This window comes from Tenrec ecaudatus, chromosome 12 (assembly GCF_050624435.1).
Source record: "Tenrec ecaudatus isolate mTenEca1 chromosome 12, mTenEca1.hap1, whole genome shotgun sequence".
Classification (NCBI taxonomy): Eukaryota; Metazoa; Chordata; class Mammalia; order Afrosoricida; family Tenrecidae; genus Tenrec; species Tenrec ecaudatus.
Window position 1 is genome coordinate 9,599,962 of NC_134541.1, and position 24,761 is coordinate 9,624,722.

The 24,761-nt window shown below is 51.2% G+C and overlaps 1 protein-coding gene across 6 annotated transcripts in view; it reads left to right on the plus strand.

Annotated features, from left to right (window-relative positions):
• ZNF217 (zinc finger protein 217) overlaps positions 1-4,379 on the plus strand; it is a 36,608-nt gene extending 32,229 nt beyond the window's left edge. For all 6 annotated transcript variants that reach the window (XM_075528501.1, XM_075528498.1, XM_075528500.1 and 3 more), the window contains 3 exons: positions 505-2,103; positions 2,587-2,717; positions 3,652-4,379. In XM_075528501.1, coding sequence (XP_075384616.1) covers positions 505-2,103; positions 2,587-2,696 — 1,709 coding nt within the window. In that variant the 3' untranslated portion in view covers positions 2,697-2,717; positions 3,652-4,379. The remainder of the gene's footprint in view (positions 1-504; positions 2,104-2,586; positions 2,718-3,651) is intronic.
• Positions 4,380-24,761: the final 20,382 nt, after the last annotated feature.

A 24,761-nucleotide genomic window follows, 5' to 3' on the forward strand; every position in this document is an offset into this window, starting at 1 on the left:
TTTGGTGTGGTGGGAATGATGACCGTCCTCCTGAGGTTTCCCTAACTTATCTCCGGCGCGTTTTGGTGTTGAGTTTTATGAACGGGGGTCCGTCAGGAGTATACAGTGAGTGGTCTCTAGGTGAGAGAAGACTGGGGGGAGATCTAGGGCCCAGGTGGCTGTGTGCACCCCGCCACTCTGTAGCTGTGCAACCTGGGGCAGGTGAGCCAACCTCGGCCTCTGTGCCTGGCGCCACTAGCTGTCCAGCAGGAAGCCGCTGTGGTCGTCCACGAAGCAGTGCATGCTAATGCCAGACGGGGTTCATAGCGGCTTCAAGCCCAGCTTGGTGGTAATTTCTCCCCCCCCCGGACCTCACGGTTCCAGTGTGTCCAGGGTAGCGATAGGCGAAAGGGTGATGTGGCAGGAGAGCGCGGGCAGGGAAACGCAAGAAGGCACGGGCATCAGGTCCGAGCCCCTAGTGGAGTCCTCGGCGAGCCCTGCACATGGTGGCGTCTCTCGTTGCAGGTGAGAAGCCGTACAAATGTGAATTCTGCGACTACGCAGCCGCTCAGAAGACGTCGCTGCGCTACCACCTGGAGAGACATCACAAGGACAAGCAGCCTGAGCTGGCCGCCGCCGCCGCCACCGCCACCACCACCACCACTGCCACCACCGAGGGCAAGAGTGACGGGAGGAGCCAGGGGCCCGAGGACGCGCTGACGGCCACCGAGAGTGTGCAGCCCAAAAGTTTGAAGAGATTTTTTGACGGTGCCAAAGATGGGAAAGGCAGTCCCCCGACAAAGCAGCTCAAGGAGGCCGTGTCTTCCGCCTTCCAGAATGTTCTCGGCAGCAGGGTCCTCCCGCCAGCCCTCAAAGATACTCAGGACAGCCGCAGAAACATGCCCGACGACAAAGTGAGCAAAAGGTCCACCACTGCCTTCCTGGACGCGCTAACCAAGAGAGCCGTGCTGGAGCTGCAGGTCGGCCGGACCCCCGGTCAGCACGAGGGGCCTGCCACTGCCCGCCCCGATGGCAGCGCCCCCTCCGTGGACGGCAGCCGCCGAGAAATGCTGAGGGAGGCTGCTGGCGCCTACAGAAGCAAGACCTTGGCCGAGGGTCAGGAGAAGCCGCTGAATCTCTCCCGGGGGCCCCTGCACAACGGCCCGGCCATGTCACTGGGCAAAAACCTGATCCCCACCATCACCTGCCCCTTTTGTACCTTCAAGACGTTTTACCCAGAGGTCTTAATGATGCACCAGAGACTGGAGCATAAGTACAACCCCGACACTCACAAAAACTGTAGGAGCAAGGCCCAGCTGAGAAACCGGCGCACAGGGTGCCCTCCTGCCCTGCTGGGCAAGGACGTGTCGCCCATGTCCACCTTGCACAAGGCCAAGCCCAAGGCTGCCGGGCCCATGCAGGCCAAGGCCCTGCCGCCTGAGAAGGTCCGGCAGTGTGCCCTGGGGCCAGACAAGCCCCCCCCGCTGGCCTCGGGTGTGAACGGGATCACTTTAACCCCCAGTAACCTGAAGGCCCACCGGTCACAGCCCGGCCCTGGAGGGCCAGTGGCCGCACCCCCCCGGCAGCAGGTGCCGGAGATCTACTCGAAGACCAGTGCAGCTGCAGCGCCAGACAAGACGAAGCGGAGCGAGACCAAACTCAGATCTTCAGCGGGGCTCCCGCCCCAGCCCCCCCCGGGCAGTGGCCATGTCAATGGCTCTGCCGACCACCCCTCCAAGCAGGACAGCCAGTGGGCCCCAGGCGGCCGGGAGTATTTCTCCACCCGCAGTGGCGGCGGTGCCAGCGGCGAGTTTGGCGAGCTGCCGCCCAAGAGACTGAAATCATCGAGTGTGGTGACCCTGGAGGCTGACCAGCCGGGGACCCATTACTCCCGAAGGGGCTACGACCTCCCCAAGTACCATGCCCGCACCATCTCCAGCCTGCTGCCCCAGGACTTCGTCCGCCCGCCCCCGTCAGTATTGTCCTCCAAGTCCAGGTTCCTGAGCCCCAGTGAGGCCGAATCGCCCAATGGGCTGGCCGCCCCGAAGCCTTATGGTGGTGCCGGGCCCCTGTACCCCTCCTGTGCTCCCCCCAGCAGCCAGGTGGCCAGCGCAGCGCTCGAAGGTACGGTGCCCGAAGTAGTCCCCCAGGGGGTGGTTTGTGCTGGGGCCCAGAGCATTTCATAGGCACAGTGGCCAGTAGCTCCCAAAGCACCCCTACCAGGTCTTCCCTCAGGAGGTCTCGCTCCTTAGTATCCCATCGCAGTTTTCAGATGCAGAAAGCTAGGGGCGACGTGAAGGGGCTGCTTGCCCTGAGCATCGCGCCGCACTGATTGAGCCTGGTGACGCTACAGTGAAGCACCCAGCTGCCAGCACAGGCTGGCCTTGGGGACCGTCCAGTAGTTCCGAGGGAGAAAGGGTGGTGGTGGTGAGCTTGCTTTAAGGCCACAGCTCAGGTCCCTCTGTGGTAGCCGGTGTGCCCCTGCCCTGCAGGGGCACGGTGCACCGGTGTGGACTGTCAGGCAGCAGCAGATTCTGGCCACCACACCTTAGTGCTTGACCTTGCTCTGAATGCCCCCCCCCTTCCCCTGTTTGCTTTTCCAATCAGGAAAAAGGCCTGTGTCGTATCAACACTTAGCCAGCAGCCTACTCCAAAAGAGAAACTATGAAAACTTTCTCGGGAATGCACATTACCGACCAAATGACAAAAAAACTTGATTTCCTGTTTTGGGAGGAAAGGTGAGCACGTGTTTTTTATTTCAATCTGTCCCGTAAGGCTAATGTTTCGGAAGAGGAATACCAGCTATGTGCCAGTAGACTCTGGTGGCGTTGATTCTGAGTGTGAAAACGTAGCGCCTGGAGCGCCCCTGGGTCTCAGTGTTGACCGCTGTGGGAAATTGCAGCAGCAGCCCCCGTCGGGCTCTCGTGCATTGGCTTCTCTGTGCTAGGCTTGGGAGCCCTGGTGCCATGGTGGGTTTGCTTTGGGCTCCTCACTGTCAGGTTGGCAGTTCAAAAGCATCAGCCACTCCGAGGGAGAAAGATGAGGCTTGCTCCTGCTGCCCAGGAGTTAGGGTTAATTCTGGTCACAGCAAGAGGAGCCAGATGGGCAAATTGCCCTTCACTTGCCTGTCTGTCCTGAAAGTTTTATTGCCACACGTCCCTGCCCATTCCCTTACACACGGCCCCTGGCTGCTTCCTCAGCACGGCGTCGGCGTTGAGTGGGTCTGGGAGACAGGTCCAGCGCCTTGTAACGCCGGCCACATTGGGCCCGCGGCTGCCCGCAGAGCTGGGCCTCTGTATCTGGCAGGGGTGAGGGCCTTGCTCTAGCCGCCCCTGCCCACCCTCCCCCTGCTTTGTGGGAGCTCCAGGCGCACCCGACTCCAAAGCTGGTGCTTCCGAGTGTCCGTTCCTGGGCTTCCTTCTTGGAAGCACTTGCTTTTGCCAGATCGTGTAAGCGAGGCGGGCCTGCTGACCCCGGGCCCAGTGCTCATGCCGTGTAGGCTGCCGCCCCCTCGGAAGCCACATGGACCCGCTGCCTTTCTCAGCCCCTGGAGATTGGTTCATTTACTTGTTGTTTTGCCTCCCTCATTTTTACCTACTTAAAAAAAAGAACAGGCGTTTAATAACCTCATCTCCTTGGAGCCTCACCTTCTGAAACGTTTCTCCCCCTCAGTCTCCAGCCTGCGGGAGTCTGGATGCTCCGGCTTCGCGAACTCCCCACCGAGCGGAGCGAAGCCCCTTGGTTCATCGGAGGAGGAAGTGGAGGCGGAAAGCTACTGAGAGAGAAAAAGCTGTGATTACCGTGCCTGGGACGTAAAGAACACTACAGTGTCAAGTCGCTCTGTTCACTTTGTACCAAATAGCAATAAAGACTAGAGTTGGGTTGTACACGTACGAAGACCAGAAATCTCTATTTTGTTCCTGAACGATATTTTTCTTAGAATTGACCAAATAGAACGTCGGTGGGTGTTGTGGTTTGTTTTCGCGTCCTTGAGAGCGCTGCTGGAAGGAGGCGGGGGTGGGGGCCGGGGAAGTATGTAACGCTTGCACCTCAGGTAAAAAAAAAAAAAATTCTGTAAATATATTCTGTTGGAAATCTGCTTGTTTAAAAAATACTGTTTGTATCCCCCCCCCCCCCCCGTCTATTTGCTCACCACGTCGAGCAGTTTGTGTTTTCATTTAAAATGTGTTTTTTTAAGGAAAAAATGACTTGTATGATATTAAAATCCTCCACAATCTCTTGTTGTCTTGATGGAAGTACCCACCCCGTCTATCAATCTGTGCCGCACAGATGGAGACAAGCCATTGTCCACTTGTGCCCCCTCTTTTGTGGCCTCCTGTGTCCCCCCTGCCGCTGTGCAGGTGGCCCCCGGGCTGCCATGGTCCTCAGGAGCCCGGCCTTTGGGGGGTGGGGTGGGGGGGTGGGGTGGAGGGGACACGTGTTTACAGAGAGCCTTTCCTCTGTAGAGCAGCGCGGTGCTGGGGTAGAGCTGGCTCCTGACTGCCACTGGCTCTGGGGCAGATTGCATTTATTGTGGGGGAGGGACGGGCCTGTGCCTCCTTTGGCGTGTCCGAAGGCTCGTGCTCCGTGTGCAGGGAGGCTGTCTGGAGAGGACGGAACGTGTTTCTGCATATGTTGGCCTTGGGGTTAGAGTCTGGGGCTAACGGGGTCTCACCCTGACTCAGACGCACACTGACGGGGAATGGGGATCTGCTACCTGAGCCTCCCCGGGAGGGAAGATGAGTTTCCCTGCTCTTTCTTCCACCTCTAACATTCCCCGCTCCCGGCCACATATTTGGAGGCAGTAGCGTTCTCAGTGCATGTGCAAAGACGGGGGCTTTCCTGGGTGGGAGGGCAGGGGAGCCACCCCCCTGGCGCAATGTATGTTTGAGGAACCGTCTCAAAAGTAAGTTTGCACTGTTCATTTCTTTATTCTTTGCCCTGCCCTTCTGCACAGAGCAAGGGCAAAGACCCAAAATAGTTTAGTAAAACTCGGGAAGGATCCCGATTCTCATTATGCAATGCGGTGGGAACTCCAGTGCCCGCGCCCCAGTGGGAGGTGGGGGGCGTGTGGTGGAGCCCCCACTGGGGCGCCTAGGTGGAGGGCTTCGCGTCGGGAAGCCACCCTGTGGACCGCCCTCCTGCTCGCAAGCTGAGCCAAGTGTGCATCGTCTCGATGTTCTCTGAGGTCCGCACGTCCACAGCCTCGTTTTGAAGATGAGCATGTTTGCAATCTGACCGTGGCCATGTCCAACGAGCGCTGCCTGGAACTGTAAATGCGGAGGGGGCATGCGATACGTCAATGTGTGATTAATGAAAAAAAAATCACCAGATCTATTAGAAAATAGTAGTTTGTGTTGTGCTGAAATTTTGCGGGTTTTCGGATTTCTCCTTTGCAGACACATTTCTGGATGCATAGAAAAGCAAAAAATCCTCCCATGCCACCAAACATTTTTTGCCCGTCAGTATTAGTTATTGGAGTACTACTGGTTTTGTATTCCCCCCTGCCCTTCCTTCTTTGAGACAACAGTACATACAATAGAGGTACAATTTGTTGGATTTTTGTTTATGTATTTATTTCATTCCAGTTTGATTTATTTTAATTGATACTTACGTTGTCAAACAGTAGACATTACTTGTTTTATTTATGATATATTTCAGCTTAATAAAGTTATGTTATTATAAGTGGATGTAAAGAGAGATTTGGTGTTTTGCGATCTTGGGCTTTGGTCTTGTATTACCGTGCTCCTGCCTTCGGCGAGAGCCCTGTTTACCTTTTCGGTAACTGCAGCTTCACACGTGCACTAAGTGTGTAAGCCCGAGTTTTGCCACGGAGCAGCCGCCTGCCAGCCCTGTCCCTGCAGCCCCTGTAGTGTGGCCTCATCCTGGAATACATGAGCGTGTCTGTCACAGACTGGGAAGCACCTCTTAATGAGCATCAGCCTGTGGTAGCCTTGCAGCCAGCAAAAGGAACTGGCTTGCTGCTACCCAACCTTCACGGAGTCAGTATTACTGCTCAAAAACCAAGCCCCGGTTTAGTACCTGCTCTGTCCCCTGGGACAGCCCTGGCGGTGCCGCCGCTAGCTAGTGGAAAGGCCAGGGTGCCTGACACCCAGCTGCTCACAAGGGAGAAAGCCGGCCATCAGTCGCCCATTGAGAGACGTGTCCTAGGAGGGTCCTGCTGCCCGGTGCCCTGCACTTTGAGCGCCCTGTTCAGGCAGTTGCAGCAGCTGCTGCGTCAACTCATCTTGGTGACCCTTCTACCAGGCATGCGGTCTTTCTCCAGGGACCGGCCTCCTCATCTTGTCCACAGCGAGACTCGCCGTCCTGGCTTCTCAGGGGAATCCTGGCCGTGCTTCCAAGACTGATGTGGGGGTCCTGCTGCATCCCCATCATCTGACATCTTTGCTAGCTGGAAACGGCATTTGAAAAGTTTTCTTTAGGGTGGGCGGTGGTCAGATGAGGGAGGGAGGACGAGGAGGGGAGCTAGAGGTAGAGAGTTTGATAACTGACTGCATTAGAGAGCCAGCTTAGGTCCTGGGAAAGGGTGTCCACTTAGAAGCCCTCACCACTCCCCCACAAACCAGAAAGACCCCCACAAACCAAAACACTCACTGCCCTAGACCCTAGAGGACAGGGTGGAACTTCCCCTGTGGGTCTCCAAGACTAACTGGAGTGGACAGCTTCATCTTTCTCCCAGGCATTGGCTCTGACTTGCATACTGCTGACCTTGTGGTGACACCTCCCAGCGCATTACCCCGAGGCCCCCAGGGCTCCACGTGAAGTTCCCAAATCATCTACGGGAAACAAACTGGGTGGGGACTCCCCCAGGGGCTCCTGGCTCCTCCGGACAAGGAAGTGGTCTGCAGCCTCGGGTGTGACCACACCTGGAGCAGCATGGGCTGGGGTGGACCAGACTTGCACTATAACTAGATAGTTGACAGAATCGGTTTAAACCAGTTCTGGGAAGTTGAATTCTCTGAAAACAAGCCACCAGGAACCCAATACATGGGAACAAAAGCCTTTGGATGGAAAGTACGTTTTCCAAAGCTGAACCCGGAGGCCAGGTGGGGCATCCTCAGTGATGCTGCCCCACCCTCTGTTCTCTCCCCAGGAGAGCTCGAATCCCCAAGCCCAGAGGGACAAGGCACAGAACCCCTGGGAGTAGGCTGGGGCGCAGTTCTCCAGCGCTGCCCCCTGCCCACGCTGTCATTCCTAACTCCTGTGAAGAGAGCTGGGGCTCTACAGCCGGGACAGCGGCAGCTCTCCCTCCTCGGAGTCCGATAAACACGGGGCTGTGGGTCGTTAGGGGTTTGCTCCCCTCCACGGTCTGTGGCTCGAACCCACCCAGCTGCTCAGTGGGAGAAAAGACCACCATCTGCTTCCATAAGAAGCCCTGGTGGCGTCATGCCTGTGCGTTGGGCTGCTAAGGGCTCAAGATCACTAGCCGCTCTGTAGGAGGAAGACGAGGCTTTCTCCTCGTCAAGAGCTGAGCCTCGGAAGCCCACAGAGGCAGTTCTGGCCTGCCCTGCAGGGTTGCCATGAGTCAAGAGTGAAGGAGGCCCTCCCGCTCAACAGGTCAAGGGCTTGGCTACTCACCACAGCCTTGTCGTTTCAAACAGATCCACTCCGAAGGAGCTTGAAGCACCATGCAGAGCAGAAAGCCCCTGGGGCAGGGAACCGCGCCATGGACTAAGTACTATAACGACCTCAGACACTGACCTTGCAGGGAACATGGCGTCCATCCCCAAGGGCCACACCAGAAGGACTCCACATGGAGGCCTGACTGAACGAAGTAGGCCCTTCCTCAAAACTACCTGTAGCCCTTGGACTTAGGACTGAAGTTCCTTGATGGGACCAGAAGCAAAGGATGGCTGTCCCTCAACTGTGGACACGGTGGTGGTTGGATCTTGGGTGGGACCCCTGGCTTGGGTGTCCAGTGAGCGGGGACCCCTGACCACCATACCTTTGCTACAGCACTGCTCCTTTTGCATTAATAGGACAGGTTTAATCTGAGAGGCCAGGATCAGCCCTTGTAAGGAATGGTACAGGACAATTTCCCCTCGCGCCCCCACCCCCATGCTCAATGTAAACAGCTCAATCTTTTAAGAATGCTGTCCTGAGCGACAGCTCATGGCTTGCTGACCACAGCTGGATGCTACTGGAGTAAACGCAACAGTACCTTACATTCCGTGTCATTGGATAAAAATACCCCGGGGGGATAACTGACATTGTGCATCAGAGTCGTGCATAACCTGTGGCCAAGCAGATGGGTTCTGGGCTCCCACTTAAATCCAGCCCCAGTCTAAGAACAGTTCTTATGACATGGCCCTGCTCGATACTCACCTTCATGAAGCGGTCACTGAAGATAAGGGCGCTACAGCAAAGAATGGTGAAGAAAGCAGATGGCGCCCGGCTATCAATCGGAATAGTGGTCAGGGGTTTTAGCAAGGAGCCGCAGTGGGGTAGTGAGTGGGTGGTGTGGTGGTTATGCGTTCGACTGCAGTGTGCATGGTCCGCACTTCAAAAGCACCAGCAGCTCTTCGGGAGGAAGACGGGGCTTTCTACCCCTGTAAAGCGTCACGGTAAGTCAGTATGGACTCAATGACAGTGAGGTTCTTTTGGTTCTGGGTCATGAAGTTCTGTAGTCCAACAAGCAGCCATCTAGGTGAGGCGTCAAGTGTGCTAGCCCGTGTGCTCCTAAGAGGACAACAAAATCCAAATGTGATGAAGGGACAAGTTATCAGAGCTCAAATTGTGAACACCAATTTGCAGAAGACTATGGAGGACGGCGGGTGCCCGAAGTCCATCTGCAGAGTACCTAGTCATCTTAAGCCTCCGGCAGGTCCCGCCAGCCACAGGTGAGGGACTCAACAGCTTTACTATCAGCCAGGGACTACTGTAAACTCGATTACGGTGGCTGGAACTACGGTGTCATAGGATACACGGTCAGTTGACCTCCTTGATCCAGCCTGAATGCTCTAAGCGCAACAATTTCTCGCTTGGTCCAAGACAGAAATTTCTTTCCTGGCCTTTTAAAATAGTGCTGCTGTTTTTTCATTCTTACTCTTGGTTGTATTTTTATCTTGAGATATCCATTATTTTTTCTTTCTTTTTCATTTTGTTTTGTAATGTTTCTGTTAGGTCCCTCAGTTTATGAAGCATAGAGAGATGGTTTTATGGCGGCAGGGGGTGGGGAGCGGGAGGGGAATTAGGTAGCAAATCATGAATGTGCGAGGGGGAAGGGAACACCGGAACTGATTGTGATGATGTGATACAATTTTTAAAAGCGATTTAACTGGAAGTGTCTGATATATGAATTTTATACTAATAAGACTATTAAGAACAAAGTCCAAATGGGGCAGTTTTACTCTGTTACACAGGGGTGGAATCATCTTAACATTATTTTCATTTTACGGATGAGAAAACTGAGGGAGGCCTAGCCAAGTTAGGTCACTTACCCACCGCTGGTAAAGGGGTGAAGTAGGTTTCTTTTTGTTTTCAGTAAAAAATAGTAATAATTCTGTTTTAAGTCTGCATTTACATAGCAAATTGGGCTCCCAGTGGGCAATTTTTTTCAAGTTTTATTGCCATATGATTCACATATTATACAGTTCAATAGTTCAGTCACATCAAGAAGAGTTATGCAGTCTTGACCACAATCCGTTTCAGAAGGTTTTCTCTGTTATTGTACTCATTGCCGTTAGCTCCCCATTTCCTCTCAACAGCCCTTGCCACACCCACGAGGAAACAGTAATCCAGTGACTGTAGATTTACCTATCCTGGATTTCATGTACAGAAAATCATTAAACAAAACCAGACAACAATAATAAAATAGCTAAAAACTTTAAAAGAAAGCAGAAAATATTAAAAACCAGAACACATGTAAATGAATCAAAAGGGAGATCAAACGATCGGGTGTTAAATTTTAACCTCATTGCTTCTGTGAGATCCATCTTCCAATACACTCTGCATCCTCTCAAGGGTAGCCACACCCCTGGCTCACTGGACAATTTTAAAGCACACGATTCTGTCTGTAACATAGGTTAGAATCTTCACATTCTCATACTTCCCATTCTGCTTGTCCCATTTCCGTTTATCCAGCATCCCTACTCTGCCTCTTTGCCTTTCCAGTAAATGTCATAGTTGATTGTCTAAGGGAGCTCATTCCTCAGAGATGGTGTTTAGAGGCTGGTCTGTTCATTGACCTTCCGGAGTGACTTCAGTTTCAAGTTCAAAGGTGTCTTGGGGTGGTCATCTCAGAGTTTCCTTGAGTCTCTTATCCGGCCAGCAAGTCTAGAGTTTTGGAGGAATTTGAGGTTTATTCTACATTTTCTTCCCATCCTCTCTGGCACCTTTTATTGTGTCTGGTCAGAGCCGGGCACCATCTAGTGCCTCTGGACTCAGAGGCAGTGCTGTACAAACCATTCACTGCCACTGAGCTGTTTCTGACGTGTGGCGACCCTGTAGCACAGCGCCCTGCCCCCTGTGGGTTTTTGAGACTGCAACTCTGTAAGGGGGTAGGAAGCCTCATCTTTTCCATGAGGAGTGGCTGGTGGTTTCAAACGGCTGACCTCACTGTTAGCAGCCCAACATGTAACCCACAATGCCACGTACGTATGCCGCATGCGCAGTGAGCTTGTTGGAAAAGTAGACGAGGCCAACCAGGGTTTATAACCCCGGAGCTCGCCCGCTTGGTATAAGCAGTTGTCACCAACGGCTTCCTGCCGGCTTTGATATTTAGCTATTGGTGACACATTTCCAGAGATGGCACATGGGTCGTCAGTTCAAATATCATCAGGAATATAACTATAAATATTTCTTTTGTACATTTTGAATGTCTTTACTTGTGTATCGCACCACAGCACTGTAGAACAGAATGAGAGCTGAGTGTCAGAGCACCCACATGTCCAGTGGGATGTGGCTGCAGCACACCACTGCAGACGGCTAGCTCTGGGGAGAGACACACGCATGTAAGATGGACACAGCACATAACTGAGTCCCCCAACCCCTTGGATTGTAGAGCTCTTTTTTGGGGGCTGGGGGTACTAGTAAAACTTCATCAGCTTTACTATGAAGCACCTGTGAATTCTCCGGTGGTCTGGGTGGTGGGTCCACTCTACTGCGCGCGGCTGCATTTGTTGCGAGAATCACCTGACACACCAACAAGGGACGGTCACCATTATTAAAGCCACCACCCTTAAGCTAACTGTTGTTACCTGCACAGTGATAAAGCTCTCTTGGAAATACCACTTAGCTCACTTATGTGAGGCTTCACATGCCCCTTCCTCAGAGGCCCAGTGGTGAGCTCCTTTCTGTTCATTTTCCTCATCCGGCCCTTGCATTCAGGTGTGTGACGGTAGCCAAACCACACTGCCGTTTTCTGGAGTTTACTTCCGGTAACGTCAAAAACCCGATTTAACTTAGCACACTAGGAGCAGTGGCCTTTCTGTTGCCTTAAGATGCTGTGGGCTCTGAGATCCTTCACCTCACTGCTACCGGGTCCGTGTCAACGCAGGGTGGCCCTGTGGGACTTTGTAGACCTGCCCCCAGGGGTTTCTGAGACTGTCACTCACAAACCCTTGTCTTCCTCCCTTGGAGCAGCGGGTGGTTTCGAACTGCACACATTGAGGTTAGCAATCCGATACATAATCACTACACCCACCAGGGCTCCAAGAGGGGGCTGCAAGTTGGGGAAGTGGGGAGGGAGTTCTGATCCCTGGCTTGGGGGAGGAAGGTCTAGGAAAAAAATGAGTCTGGCTAGGAGAATTCAGGTGCCCAGAGAAAAGAGATTTGGGTCTGGTAGGGAAAGGGAGAGAATATGTCATTTTCTCCCCACGTTCCTCCAATGGAAAAAGGGTCAAAAGGACGTGATGGACAGCTTGCTAAAAGGAAATACACGGATGGCCGAAAGCCGCCTGAAATTGGTCAGCATCATTGTTGGTAGATGCCATTGAGTCCGTCCTGACCCCTAGCGACCCTATCCATGCACAACTGAAGGACACGTGGCCGGTCCATGCCTGCCTCAAAATACTTCCTGTGCCTGAGCTCCTGCTTGCAGCCACCTCCTGCTCCCGCCCTGGACCCCTTCCCAAGTGGCTCCAATGGGAGTTTCGGAGAAGCGATTGGGAACTCAAGATGAGGGACACAGATAAACACATAAACTCACACGTCCCTTTGAACCCGGGGCAACAGTGACCAGCACAACCTTTGCTCAGGTATGCGTGCGGCCAGCCCCTATCATAGCAGGGCTGTACGGCTTCTCCTTGTAGCTTTTCTGCACTGAGCCCTGCAGAGGATGCTCCCTGGCTGCTGCAAGGAGCTTGGCTTTTGCTGTGCCCATGATGGGGAGCCACCGGGAGTGAGTCCGAACTCACTCGAAGGCAGCACGAGCCAGGGAGTGAGTGGACAGTTGGTGTGACCAGATGCTGTGTCCCCAGTTCCGGGGGTGGTATGTGGCCCCCGGGACATTGGATCAATGACATCACCTCCAACTGAGGGTCAACATCTGGGCAGCAGGGACCCTGGGGGTCTGGCAGAGCCTCTCTTTCTACAGTATTGACCTTGGGTCCCCTTCCTGGAAGACACTACCTGTCAGTGCACCAACCCCGGTGGAGAGGGCCTGGGGAGCTTCATGGAGCAGGTGCCTCTGGCCTGTGACTCACTCAAGGAGTGTAGGGAGTTGGCACTTGCTCTCAATGGACCTTTCTTGTCAAGTGCAGGCAGCAAGGCCCACTGTTGACAGACAGCAGTCTCCCCGGGGGCCTCCAGGTTGAGGGACAGGGCCTGGTGAGCTGGTGAAGTACTGAGCTGGGAGGTGCCAGTCGGTTTGGGTGGGGGTGGGGTAAGTTGAATTCCAAGGCCCAGTTTCGTGGACCAGAGGCCGGCATGCCATGCCAGGAACCAATAGGAAGGCTGGGATTTTTTTGGTGGAAACTTTTTGTTTACTGCCCCTTGTTTTTTATCAGGTGAGCAGGCCAGGGTGGTGAATCGGAAAACAGATTTCTCGAAGCCTTGGACAGGAGCTGGTGGCGCAACAGTTAAGGGCTCGGGCTTGGTAAAAGGATGGAAGTTCGAAACCACCCAGTGGCTCTGCAGGAGAAAGACTAGGTGTTTCACCCCGTAAAAACTCCAGCCCCTGGAACAAGGAATCCAGGGTGGATGATCCCTTCAGGACCAGTGGTGAGAGTGGTGATACTGGCAGGGTGGAAGGGAGGGTGGGGTGGAAAGGGGGAACCGATGACAAGGATCTACATACAACCTCCTCCCTGGGGGAAGGACAACAGAAAAGTGGGTGAAGTGAGACGTCGGACAGTGTAAGATACGACAAAATACTAATTTATACATTATCAAGGGTTCATGAGGGAGGGAGGAGTGGAGAGGGAGGGGGAAAATGAGCTGATACCAAAGGCTCAAGTAGAAAGCAAATGTTTTGAGAATGATGATGGCAACAAATGTACAAATGTGCTTGACACAATGGATGTATGTGTGGATTGTGTGAGAGTTGTACGAACCCCCAATAAAATGATTAAACGACAACAAAAAACCCCAAACAAAAAGAAAGCCACTGACAAAAATGGAAAAGCCTAAAAAAAACCCAAAACAACAACAAAAAAATCTCCAGCCTAAAAAAAAAACAAACCCCCAAACAAAAAATGTCCAGCCTAGACCACCCCTCGGGAGCGGGTGCCCTCCGTCCTCTGTGGTCGCCGTGAGTCCAGTCTGCGGGATGGAGCCCACGGCAACTCTTGCTTGCCTTGCGTCAGAATTAACTTGCTGTTAAAACAAGCTCTTTATTTAAAATTTTGCCTTTTCGGATCCTTAATATCAGTGATACACCACTCAGCTTGCAGGGAGGTGGTGGGGGGTGCATCTCCCCCCACCCCAATGGCTACAAACAGCCCCTGGAGTGGCCGAGCTCCAGGACTTTCAGGAGCATGTTAGCCTCCCAGTTGTCACCGAAGGTCTCCCTCTATTTGGGCTGGATCGGTGCCAGTCTGACCTGTGATGCGGGTCCCACCAAAGCGGAGCCTCTGCAAGCTTCACCTTTGAGGCGGAGCCAGTTGAAACCTCTGTTCACACCATCACCACAGGGTGGGGCCCATCCAGGATACACAGCCACCGGGTCACCGCCCCATCCTTTGCTGCTGTCGCCCCAAATTAAGCGCCTTCCTGAGACGGGAGGCGGCATTTCTCCTCTGGAACAGCACGCAGCTGCGTTGTCATTCCAAGCCAGCAATGCCTTTGGAACCAGAGGTCATTTGGCAAAGGAAAATCATTGACCACTGCAGACGTGAGACGTCCCACTTCCCATGGTCGGAACTCCCCGCCCCCCCTTTTTCTGAGATAGCATTTCTTTAACACAATTTAGCGACCCTGCCCACATGGAAGAAGCACACCAGCCTGTGCGATCACAAGGTGCCAAAGGGACCAGGTATAAGGCATCATCAGAATAAAAAAAATTCTTACCATAATGAATGAGGGGGGAAGTGCAGAGTGGAGATCCAAAGCCCATTTGTCGGCCACTGGAGATCACTTCGCAGAGGAGATGAGTCAGTGAGGGTGCGACGTAGCACCGATGAAGAATACAGCTTTCCTCCAGTTCCTAAATGCTTCCTCCCTCCCCCCAAACCCCACTGCCATGATCCGAATTCTACCTTGCAAGTATGGATAGAGCAGAGGATGTACACTGGTGCAGATAGGAGCTGGAGGCACAGGGAATCCAGGGCGGATGATCCCTTCAGGACCAGGGGTGTGAGGGGCGATACTGGGAGAGTAGAGGGAGAGTGGGTTAGAAAGGGGATTACAAGGTTGGAAAGGGGATTACATGTGACCTCCTCCCTGGGGGACGGACAACAGAAAAGGGGGTGAAGGGAGACGTCTGACAGGGCAAGATATGACAAAATAATAATTTATAAATTATCAAGGGCTCATGAGGGAGAGGGGAGCGGGGAGGGAGGGGGGGGGGAAGAGGACCTGATGCAGAGGGCTTAAGTGGAGAGCAAATGCTTTGAAAATGATGAGGGCAATGAATGTACAGATGTGCTTTACACAATTGTAGGTATTGATTATGATAAGAGTTGTATGAGCCCCTAATAAAACGTTTAAAAAACCAAACAATTTAGCGACCCTATCTGACACAATAGTTATGGTACAAAAGTTCTGCCCAAAGGGACCTGTAGTCGTGACATAGTCTGTTGTCAATTTGAGACTTAAGAGTGAAGGGGTGGAGTTCAGCCTGTCAATCAGGTCACAGCTTGATGACCTCATTTGGAGGCCCTAAGGAGATAAATAGCTCACAGGAGGCAGGACACACACTCACTCCCTGCGAGACATTCCTGTTGAGAAGACGCATGGAGCTACACTAGCGCCCTGGAGCTGAAGGAGCCACGTGGAGGCCCCTGCCAGCGCTGAGATGCTTCCACCGCCACTGGATCCACAAGACTTCCCACCCACTGGTCTGTGATCTTCCTGCATTCAGTGTCATGGCAAGAGTTATGTGAGTCTCAAGAGGAATTTATAGATTGGCATCAGATATATGGGCTAATATCGGAGTTATGGACTTGATCTGGACTGGGCTGGGATGTTTTCTCAATATTCAATTGCTCTTGTATATAAAATTCTTTTTTTTTTTTTACATTTTATTAGGGGCTCATACAACTCTTACCACAATCCATACATACATCAATTGCATAAAGCACATTTGTACATTCTTTGCCCTCATCATTCTCAAAAACATTTGCTTTTCTCTCTTTATTATTATTTAAAATTTTTAAAAACATTTTTATTAGGGACTCATACAACTCTTATCACAATCTATATATACATCAATTGTGTAAAGCACATCTGTACATTCATTGCCCTCATCATTTTCAAAGCATTTGCTCTCTACTTAAGCCCTCTGCATCAGGTCCTCTTTTCCCGCCTCCCTCCCCGCTCCTCCCTCCCTCTATAAAACTCTTCTTATAAACATATGAGTCTATCCAGACTAACATGGGACCCAACGGGAATGGCACTTAGCTAAGGGACACAGATGGGTCCTCTGTTGCTCTGCCTGGGTCGCCGCTCGCCTTCCTTACGTGGGGTTTCCCAAGTGAAAGTTTTCCCATCACGTTTCCATCGCACCTGAGCACCGCCATCATTACCAGCATGCAAGCACCCTGTGTTTCTGTTTACATCCACTGTGGGTCAGTCTTTCCTGCCAACGCCCACCGAGCTACTGCTGTCCACCACTGCTCTTCCTGGACGGTGGGAGGAAAATGACCCTCCCACACCACAGCCCGGCTGGGGCACTTATAGCTGCCATCAATGGAAAAGTAATAGAAACATATGCAAAGGGTCAAAGCCATCAGCTGGGACTAATTGTGAAAGAGAACACGTGTCCTCCTCCTTCAATGGCTCCGTTTTGCCCAGCTTCCATGGCAGCGTGGTTCCCGGCAGGCTCTTGCTTCTCCCAACCTGTCCACTGTCGCACACCATTCTTCAGTTCACCAATAGCAACGTTTCTCCTTGGGGGTGGTGCGGGTGGTGGTGGAGGTGAAGGTGCTGCTGACATTTTGGGATGGGCAACTAAAAAAAATATTTCTGTTATTCTTGTTGAGGATAGATCTGGGAGGACTGGTGGCATAGTGGTTACGAGTGGGACTGTTTTCTGCAAGGTCAGCAGTTCGAAACCACAAGCTGCCCCATGTGAGAAAGACGAGGCTTTCTACTTGAGAGTGACAGTCTCAGAAACCCACAGGGGCAGTTCTACCCTGTCCTACAGGGTCCCTGTGAACCTGCTTCCACTCGCTGCCAGTGAGTTTGGGTATGTACTCACCAACACCAAGACCACCAAATGCGCACAGCTGTGTAAGGCAGGAACCTACTGGAAAAGGACAACACAAATCTTTTCCTCTAAAACAAGTGGGAGAAACGGGACAAGCCTGCACCCACCCGTCTACGGCATTTGAAAATCCAGGAAGTCAAGAGAGTCCTGTCCATGGTGTCTCTCTGTGGACATTAGAGAACCAGTTGAAAACTCTCTAGGGGACAGCCCTGCTCTGACACACAGCGCCTTCTCGCATCACTCTTACTGCCTGGCAACTGGTTGTTACCTTTGAGCTGCAACGCTTTCAGGAGGTGCTCAATGCATTTTGTTGACCGATATTCACTGAGGCAACCCTTCATGACAAAACCTATCAGGCCTTTTGTCCCGATACTTAGTGAGTTTGCATCTTGTTAATTATCTTTGCGTCCTCATCAGAACAAAAAATCCTATCATTGTGATTCAGGGGGGAGTGTGGAGTGGAAACCCAAAGCCCATTTGGAGGCCACTCAACATCCCCTTACAGAAGGGTCTTGGGGAAGAGATGAGCCAGTTAGGGTGCAGTATAGCACCAATGAAACATACAACTTTCCTCTAATTCCTAAATGCTTCCTCCTCCCACTATCATGATCCCAATTCTACCTTACAAATCTGGCTAGACCAGAGGATGTACACTGGTACAGATTGGAACTGGAAACACAAGGAATCCAGGGTGGATGATCCCTTCAGGACCAGTGGTATGAGAGGCGATACTGGGAGGGTGGAGGGAGGGTGGGTTGGAAAGGGGGACCGATTGCAAGGATCTATATATAACTTCCTCCCTGGGGGACAGACAACAGAAAAATGGGTAAGGGGAGACGTTGGACAGTGCAAGATATGACAGAGTAATAATTTATAAGTTATCAAGGGTTCATGGGGGAGGGAGGGGAAAAATGAGGAGCTGATGCCAGGGGCTTAGGTGGAGAGCAAATATTTTGAGAATGATGAGGGCAATGAATGTACACATTTGCTTTGCACACTTAATGTATGTATGGATTGTGATAAGAGTTGTATGAGCCCCTAATAAAATGATTAAAATTATCTTTGTGCCCATTTGAAATAATATAATATACGGAATATAATTCTGGTCATATAATTCAATGGAGAATCTGTAAGGACTGGCTCGGATAATTGTGGAAGTTGAGTATAGGTTTAGCACAAGTCCTTACTTGTACTTTTTGCTTTTTTACTTCATTCATCTATTTTGTCTCAGTCTCATGACTAGTAGTCTATGGATTCGGGGAGGTGTCTTGTCGTCACGGCCATGGGATCTAGATTTATAGCTACATCCTACTGAAGCAGTCTCTAGTCAAGGGTGTCACCATCTCTGTGGGACGTGGGAGGGACGAGCGCGCAGAACTCAGGTAGAGACAGAACTTGCATGTCTCACAAAGCAGCCTGTTCCAGAGACTACCTTACATGGTGGAGCAGAGGGCAGGGTTCTGTCCCCCGCCCGGGCCATGCAGCTTCTGGCCACAGGAGGGCAGTATGAGCTAAGACTAGGGTTGGCTTGTAGCTGGGAAACAAGCTTCTCAGCTACCAGCAGAGAACCTGGCTACTGCATTTCTAGGCCAACTTTGGGGAATTAATCAGCTGCTGTAGGATTCTGGGTAAACACATATAAAGCAGACCCAGGCATGAGCTCAGGAAAGCGCAGTGAGGGTCCTGACCTATTTACGGGAGGGAGCCGGCCAGGGGGCACCCACCACACCTATTTCCCGAGCCAGAGCCCAGGCACAGGGCCGCTGGCTGTGGGGACAGGGGTGCTCAGATTCTCAGAGTTCATTCCCTGACAACATAGGAAAAGCGGTCACCATCCCTCGCTGCCACTGAGTCAATTCCGGCTCCTAGTGCCCCTACAGGACAGCGCTGGTGGTTCCAAACTGCTGACCTTGCAGGTAGCAGCCCAGCATGTAATCCCTGCAGCCATCTCCTTCCGGGCACCATACGGATGCCAAGCCAAAAACCATAAAAAAAAAAAAATTTAAAGAGAACATTTATTAAGTCTTTGTTAAAACTGTTTTATTGACATATAATCCACATATCATACAATTCAATAGTCCAGGCCTATCAGGCCGAGGTGTACAATCATTACGGCAATCAATGTTAGCACGTGTTCTTTCTTGTGCTCACGGTTATTAGCTCTCCATTTCCCCCAGCCTCCCCTGCCATACCGCCAAGAAACTATTAATTTACTGACTGTCTCTATAGATTTCCCTATCCTGGATTTCATACCCAGAAAAACATGCCACCCGCCGCCACCAAAAAAAAAACAACACAACAAAACCCACAAAAAATGGCCAACAATAACAACGCAAAACAGGAAAAAACTCAATGGAAAGGAACGCAGAAAATATTTAAAACAGGAGCAGCTTTAAAATGGGTCAAAAGGGAGATCAAATCGTAAGGTGTTCAATGTTAACCTCACTGCATCTACCCCGAGTCCACATTTACAAACTTTCCAGGGGAGGCTGGCAAGCCGTGGGGCCGGGCCACGGTCCTCATGATTTCCTGAGAGAGAGAGCGATACCCGCGAGCCAAGAGGACTGCCCTTTACATGAAGCCCCGTCAACAAACGGAGACGATGCCGCTGTGAAAACGTCACGAAGGTGCTGAAAATACAAAACAAAAAAACCCCCCACTCGGGAGAGGGCTGGGTGTTTTCTAAAGGGGCTGATTCTGCTGGTCTTTTTACTTATGGTACCGTCGTTACTTAATTTTGTTGTCGAGAACATACAGAGTCAACAGTTTCTGTGTACAATTCAGTAACACTGAGGACCCCTGGTGGCGAAGTGGTTATACTTTGGGTTGTTAACTGCAAGGTCAGCAGTTCAAAACCACCAGTGGGTCTGAGGGGCGGGGCAGGGCGGGGTGGGGTGGGGAGGCTGGGACTTTCTACCCCAGAAAAGAGTTCCAGAGAAAAAAAAAAGCGTTCCCCAAACTCTAGAGTATGAGTGAGAATCTACTGGATGGGAGAGAGAGAACATTTGTCAGATGCTGTGACCTTTCCTCACCATCCTCGCCTAGTGATTCCTCCCTCATGGGACATTATCACACGCATTTGAAAGATGATTATGCATGTAATATAATTCTGACCATACAGTTCATAAAGAGGATTATGCATGTCATGTAATTCTGACCATACAGTTCATAAAGAGGATTATGCATGTCATGTAATTCTGGCCACAGCACGAACCCACTGGCCCTGATCGTCCCTTATCAAATCTTTTGGGTTGCTCTTGAACCCCATATAGATAGGCGGAGAGGGAAACTTTTTATCGTTTGTGCTTGACATAGAAAGAAAGCTATCAAGGCATGAGCCCTGGTGGCGTAGTGGGTTACGAGTTGGGCTGCTAATCTTTCAAGGTCAGCAGTTCAAAGCCACCAGCTGCTCCATGGGAGAAAGAGGAGGCTTTTTACCCCCACAAGGAAACCCACAGGGGTCCCCAAAACCACAGCACAACAAGTCTACTCTGTCTTTCAGGGTCACTGTCAGTCGCAATTGACTGGATCACAGTGAGTTTGAGTTTTGAGACACACAACTCACAAGGATGTGGCCTTAGGACTTGGCTCTGTCCAAACCAGCCTTAAACCTTTCTCCCTAAGTGTTCAATCTGACTACTTCACCACTCTCTGCCTTTACAAGGAAGAGAGGTGGGCTTCCCGGCAAAGTGACGCACCACAACCACCCCAGTTGACAATAACAATAATGATTGTGTTAATCTGGGGAGACTAGAGAAAAAAATCCATAGACACACATATGTGTCTAAGACTGAGATTTACATACAAGAGGAACTGAACTCTGAGAAAACATCCAAACCCAGTCTAGTCCGAGGCCATAAGTCTGACATTAGCTCATATGTCTGACACCAATCTATAAAGTCCTCTTCAGACTCATGAAACACATGCAATGAAGCCAGATGCAGGATGATCACAAGTCAGTGGGTAGAAAGTCTGGGTCCAGTGGTGTAAGCGTCTCAGTGCTGGCAGGGGTCTCTCTGTGGCTTCTCTGGCTTCTGAGGTCTGGTTGCGTCCACGTGGCTTGTCTTCTGCAATGTCTCCCAGGGAGTAGCAGAGAGAGCCTGTCTTCCACCTCCAAGGAGGAAATACCAGATTTCCCAGAATTCTCAGGAGAAGGCCATGCCCACACAGAAGTCTCATTGGCTCTCTCCAGATTGACAGCCTAGACTCCACCCCTACACTCTTCATCCTTAAATTGACACCAGATTAGGTGACCACCATAGGGATTAAAAACGCAAACGCAGTGCCAGGTCAACTTTGATTCCCAGCAAGATAAAGACCCGTGATGGGCGGGCCTCAGTATGGAGGCAGTTAATATCTGAGTACAGCTCCTTCCGTGCAACTGAACAACAAAAGTTATTTGTTTGTTTCATTTTTTGAGATTGCACTTTATAACCGAATTTGGATCCGCCTGTGTGGATGATAGAAAACACTTTCAAAATCACTAATATGTCTCTGTAGCCGTGATTACTGGGGGCTGTACTATCTGCTACTGATGACTGAGCCATGGATTTCGACTCTAATACCCTGTACTTGGCTCATGTTGCTGCCATGTGTTCATTGTTTATAGAAAATAACAGGTCAGGCAACTTTGTGCATGTAGTTTTGTTCCCTTGTTCAGCCGGCGTCGTGGCTAGATGTTTTAGAAGTGGAATTGCTGGGTCGAACAGAGGCTAGACCATGTTCAAGTTTCTTAGACTTCAGTCCCGTGAGTGCGCATGCGGACACATCGCAGAGGCAGAGGGGAACCCTCGTCTCCTTGATTACACCGTAGGCAATTAGTGCCCATTGTTTTTTGATTGTGTCTCAAGACTAGGTTTGCTAAATCCAGTTCAAGGACTCCTTTTAAACACTTTCCACCCTCAAAGCTGTTCACAGTTGGCTCTAAATCCTAGAGCAGAGGTTCTGAAGTGGGAGCTATTTAATATCTCCTTACCCCGCAGCCCCAGAGATAGCCTGGCATTGCCCCAGCCTGGTGGGGGATTTGAAGGTGTTATCTCATGTGTGGAAGGAGGACGGGGGTGCTGTCATGCCCAGGACCGCCCCCCGCACGGAGGAAGGACCTGCCTGGAAATGTCAGAAATGAAAAACACGTGCTCGAGTCTAGGCAGATTGACACCATAGCTACAAGGGGGCTCAGGCACAGGACCAGGGCTGTGCAGTGTCTCCTGCTACACAGATGGAGTTGCTATGGGTTGGAGACTACATGGTACCTAACAACCACAACCACAACAACAAAGTCTAGGCCTGTGTTTCCAAAACTGTGTTCTTTGTCACATTCCTGTCTCCGAAGCCACGATGACCTGTGCTTCTTAGAACCCCAAACTCACTCACTGCCAGTGAGCGGCTTCTGACCCTGCGGGACAGAGGGGGACTGCCCCTGTGGGTTTCTTGGGAGTGGGAGGTCTCCCCTTTCTTCCATGGAGCGGATGGTGGGTCTGCACCACGGCCCTGTGGTCAGCAGTCCAGCGCTTCACCCACGGCACCACCAGGGTTCCTTCCCTACAGCAGAGCCTGAATCACACAGTTAATCCGACGGCATCTGTCCAGATGTCAGCTGTGATACCAGGCAGAGCACACATTATAAAGTTTTCCAGTAAAAGGCCACAGGGTTTGTCCTCGTGATCACGGCAAGACCATCCATGCATTTGGTTGTGAGTGGCAAGGAGAGATCCTTTCCTATGATGCTGCTATTTCTGGGGCCCAAGTCGTGTCAGAGACATCCCTTCACAGTGGTGTCTTCACCAGAGACACAGAGAGGCAGGGTGACAATACCCCTTCATTTTCAGACAGGGGGCAGTCTCATTAACTTCCAGGTATTTTAAAAATGGACTTTTCACAGTGCTTGAAGAAGAAGTATGCAACATGACGAAATAGTCATAATTTATAAATTATCAAGGGTTTCTGAGGGGGACAGGATGGGGGAGGGAGGGGAAAAATGAGGGGCTGATACCAAGGGCTCAAGCAGAAAGCAAGTGTTTTGAGAATGATGAGGGCAGCAAATGTACAAATGAGTTTGATACAATGGATGGATGGATGGATTGTGATAAGAGTTGTATGAGCCCCCAATAAAATGATATTTTAAAAAAGAAGAAATATATAAAGGCTTTATATATAAATATATGTAAAATAGATGAAGGGGTTTCAAAAATTTGAGGGAAAGATTCCATTAAGTTTCTCTTCCATTTCTGAAGCGCCCTTACATATCCAGCCGCCTCGATGGCCATTTTGAGCATCCAGTCTGGTGGCCTTAATTCTGGCCTCCGTGCTGGACCACAACCATCACTGTTTATTCCAGAACTCCTTCATCGGCCCAGAAATTCTGTACCCATAAAGCATTAGCTCCCCAACTCTGTTTTTCCCCCAATGAGTTTGTGTTTACCCAGTTTAGACCATCGTGCACAGACGCTTTTGCGTCTTTCCTCTGGTTTTCCATCTCTTTTAAAATGTCTTGAGAAGCCCTGGTACAATGAACTTGGTCTGGCCTCTTCCTGCCAAGGTTGGGAAAAGCTGGGGGACAAGAGAAAACAATGAGATGAGGAATGTTGAGCAACGGAGGGAGCAGCAAAGGCCTGGGGTCCTGGGGCCGTGTCAGTGGTGAGTGTGCTCGCTGAGAACTGGACTGTGGGCAGTTCTAATCCGCCCCAAGGTGGCTTGTGAGAGGGGCCTGGACACCCTCTGCCACCACGTGCCTGTCAGTTTGTCTGTGTTGCTGTGATGCTGGAAGCTGTGTCGCTGGAATTTCAAATGTCAGCAGGGTCACCCCAAAATGACCCTTAATCTTCCAGACTAAGACCGGGCAATTAAGAGGGAATCGGCTGCCCATTTGGGGAGGAAGTAGCTTCTGAAAACGTGATGTCTAGCTTGGAAACATCAGATACCGAAGGCAAAGGAATGGAAGCAGTACCTTGTCAGAGAGAAAGCCAGACGAGGGGAGGGCACTTGACATGTGATTCAAGAGGAGCTGCTTTCTTGGAGATGTGAATGCTGTAAAGCCTGTGGGAGTGAGCCTTCGGGACCTTCATGTGCCGCTGGGGCACCACTGAAGGTAAGTAAAAACAGCTGCAGAAATCCCCCACAAATCAGAACTTGCAATGTGTGCGGTATGAATCTAGGAAAATTGGAAGTGCTCAAACATGAAATGGAATGCAGGCATGAGTGAGCTGAGATGGACAGATGGAAAGGATGTACTACGCCAGGGATGACACAATCAAGAGGAATGGCGTGGCATTCATTGCCAAAAAAGGACATTACAAAATCAGTCTTGAAATATGATGCTGTCTGTGATCGGATTTTATTTATCTGCCCTCAAGGAAATTCAGTCAATCCAACCATTATTCAAATGTATGGGCCAACCACAGAGCTAGGGATGAAGCCGCTGAAGAATCCTACTGATGCCTTCAGTCTGGAGTTGATCAAACGTGCGCCATCAAGAGGTGCAGAAAGTGATTGGAGACTGGAAAAGTTGGAACCAAAGAGGAAGGACCAGTAGTTGGGAACTATGCACTGGGGGATATTACGGGGATATTGCAGATGAAGCTAGAGATAGCAGAATAGAATTTTGCAAGACCAACTTGTTCGTAGCAAAGACCTTTTTTGGAATGACACAAGAGGCGGCAGGGCACACGGACCTTTCTAGATGGAACACACAGAAATCAAATGCACTAACTGGGGTCAAAGTCCAGGACTGCCCAGCCCTGGCTGTGTGGCTGTGGATGCTTTCCACGGCCTCTCTGACCCCCAGTCTCTCCATCTGTATGACAGGAATATGAACAGTAGGACCTCATGCTGGGGGAGGTCCCGCTGCGTTCATTGGGGTGTGGCGGTTACATTGGGTTGCTCACCACCAGGGAGGCTTTCTACACCCGAGAGTTACAGTCTGGAAACCCACACAGGTGGTAGAAAGCCTCGTCTT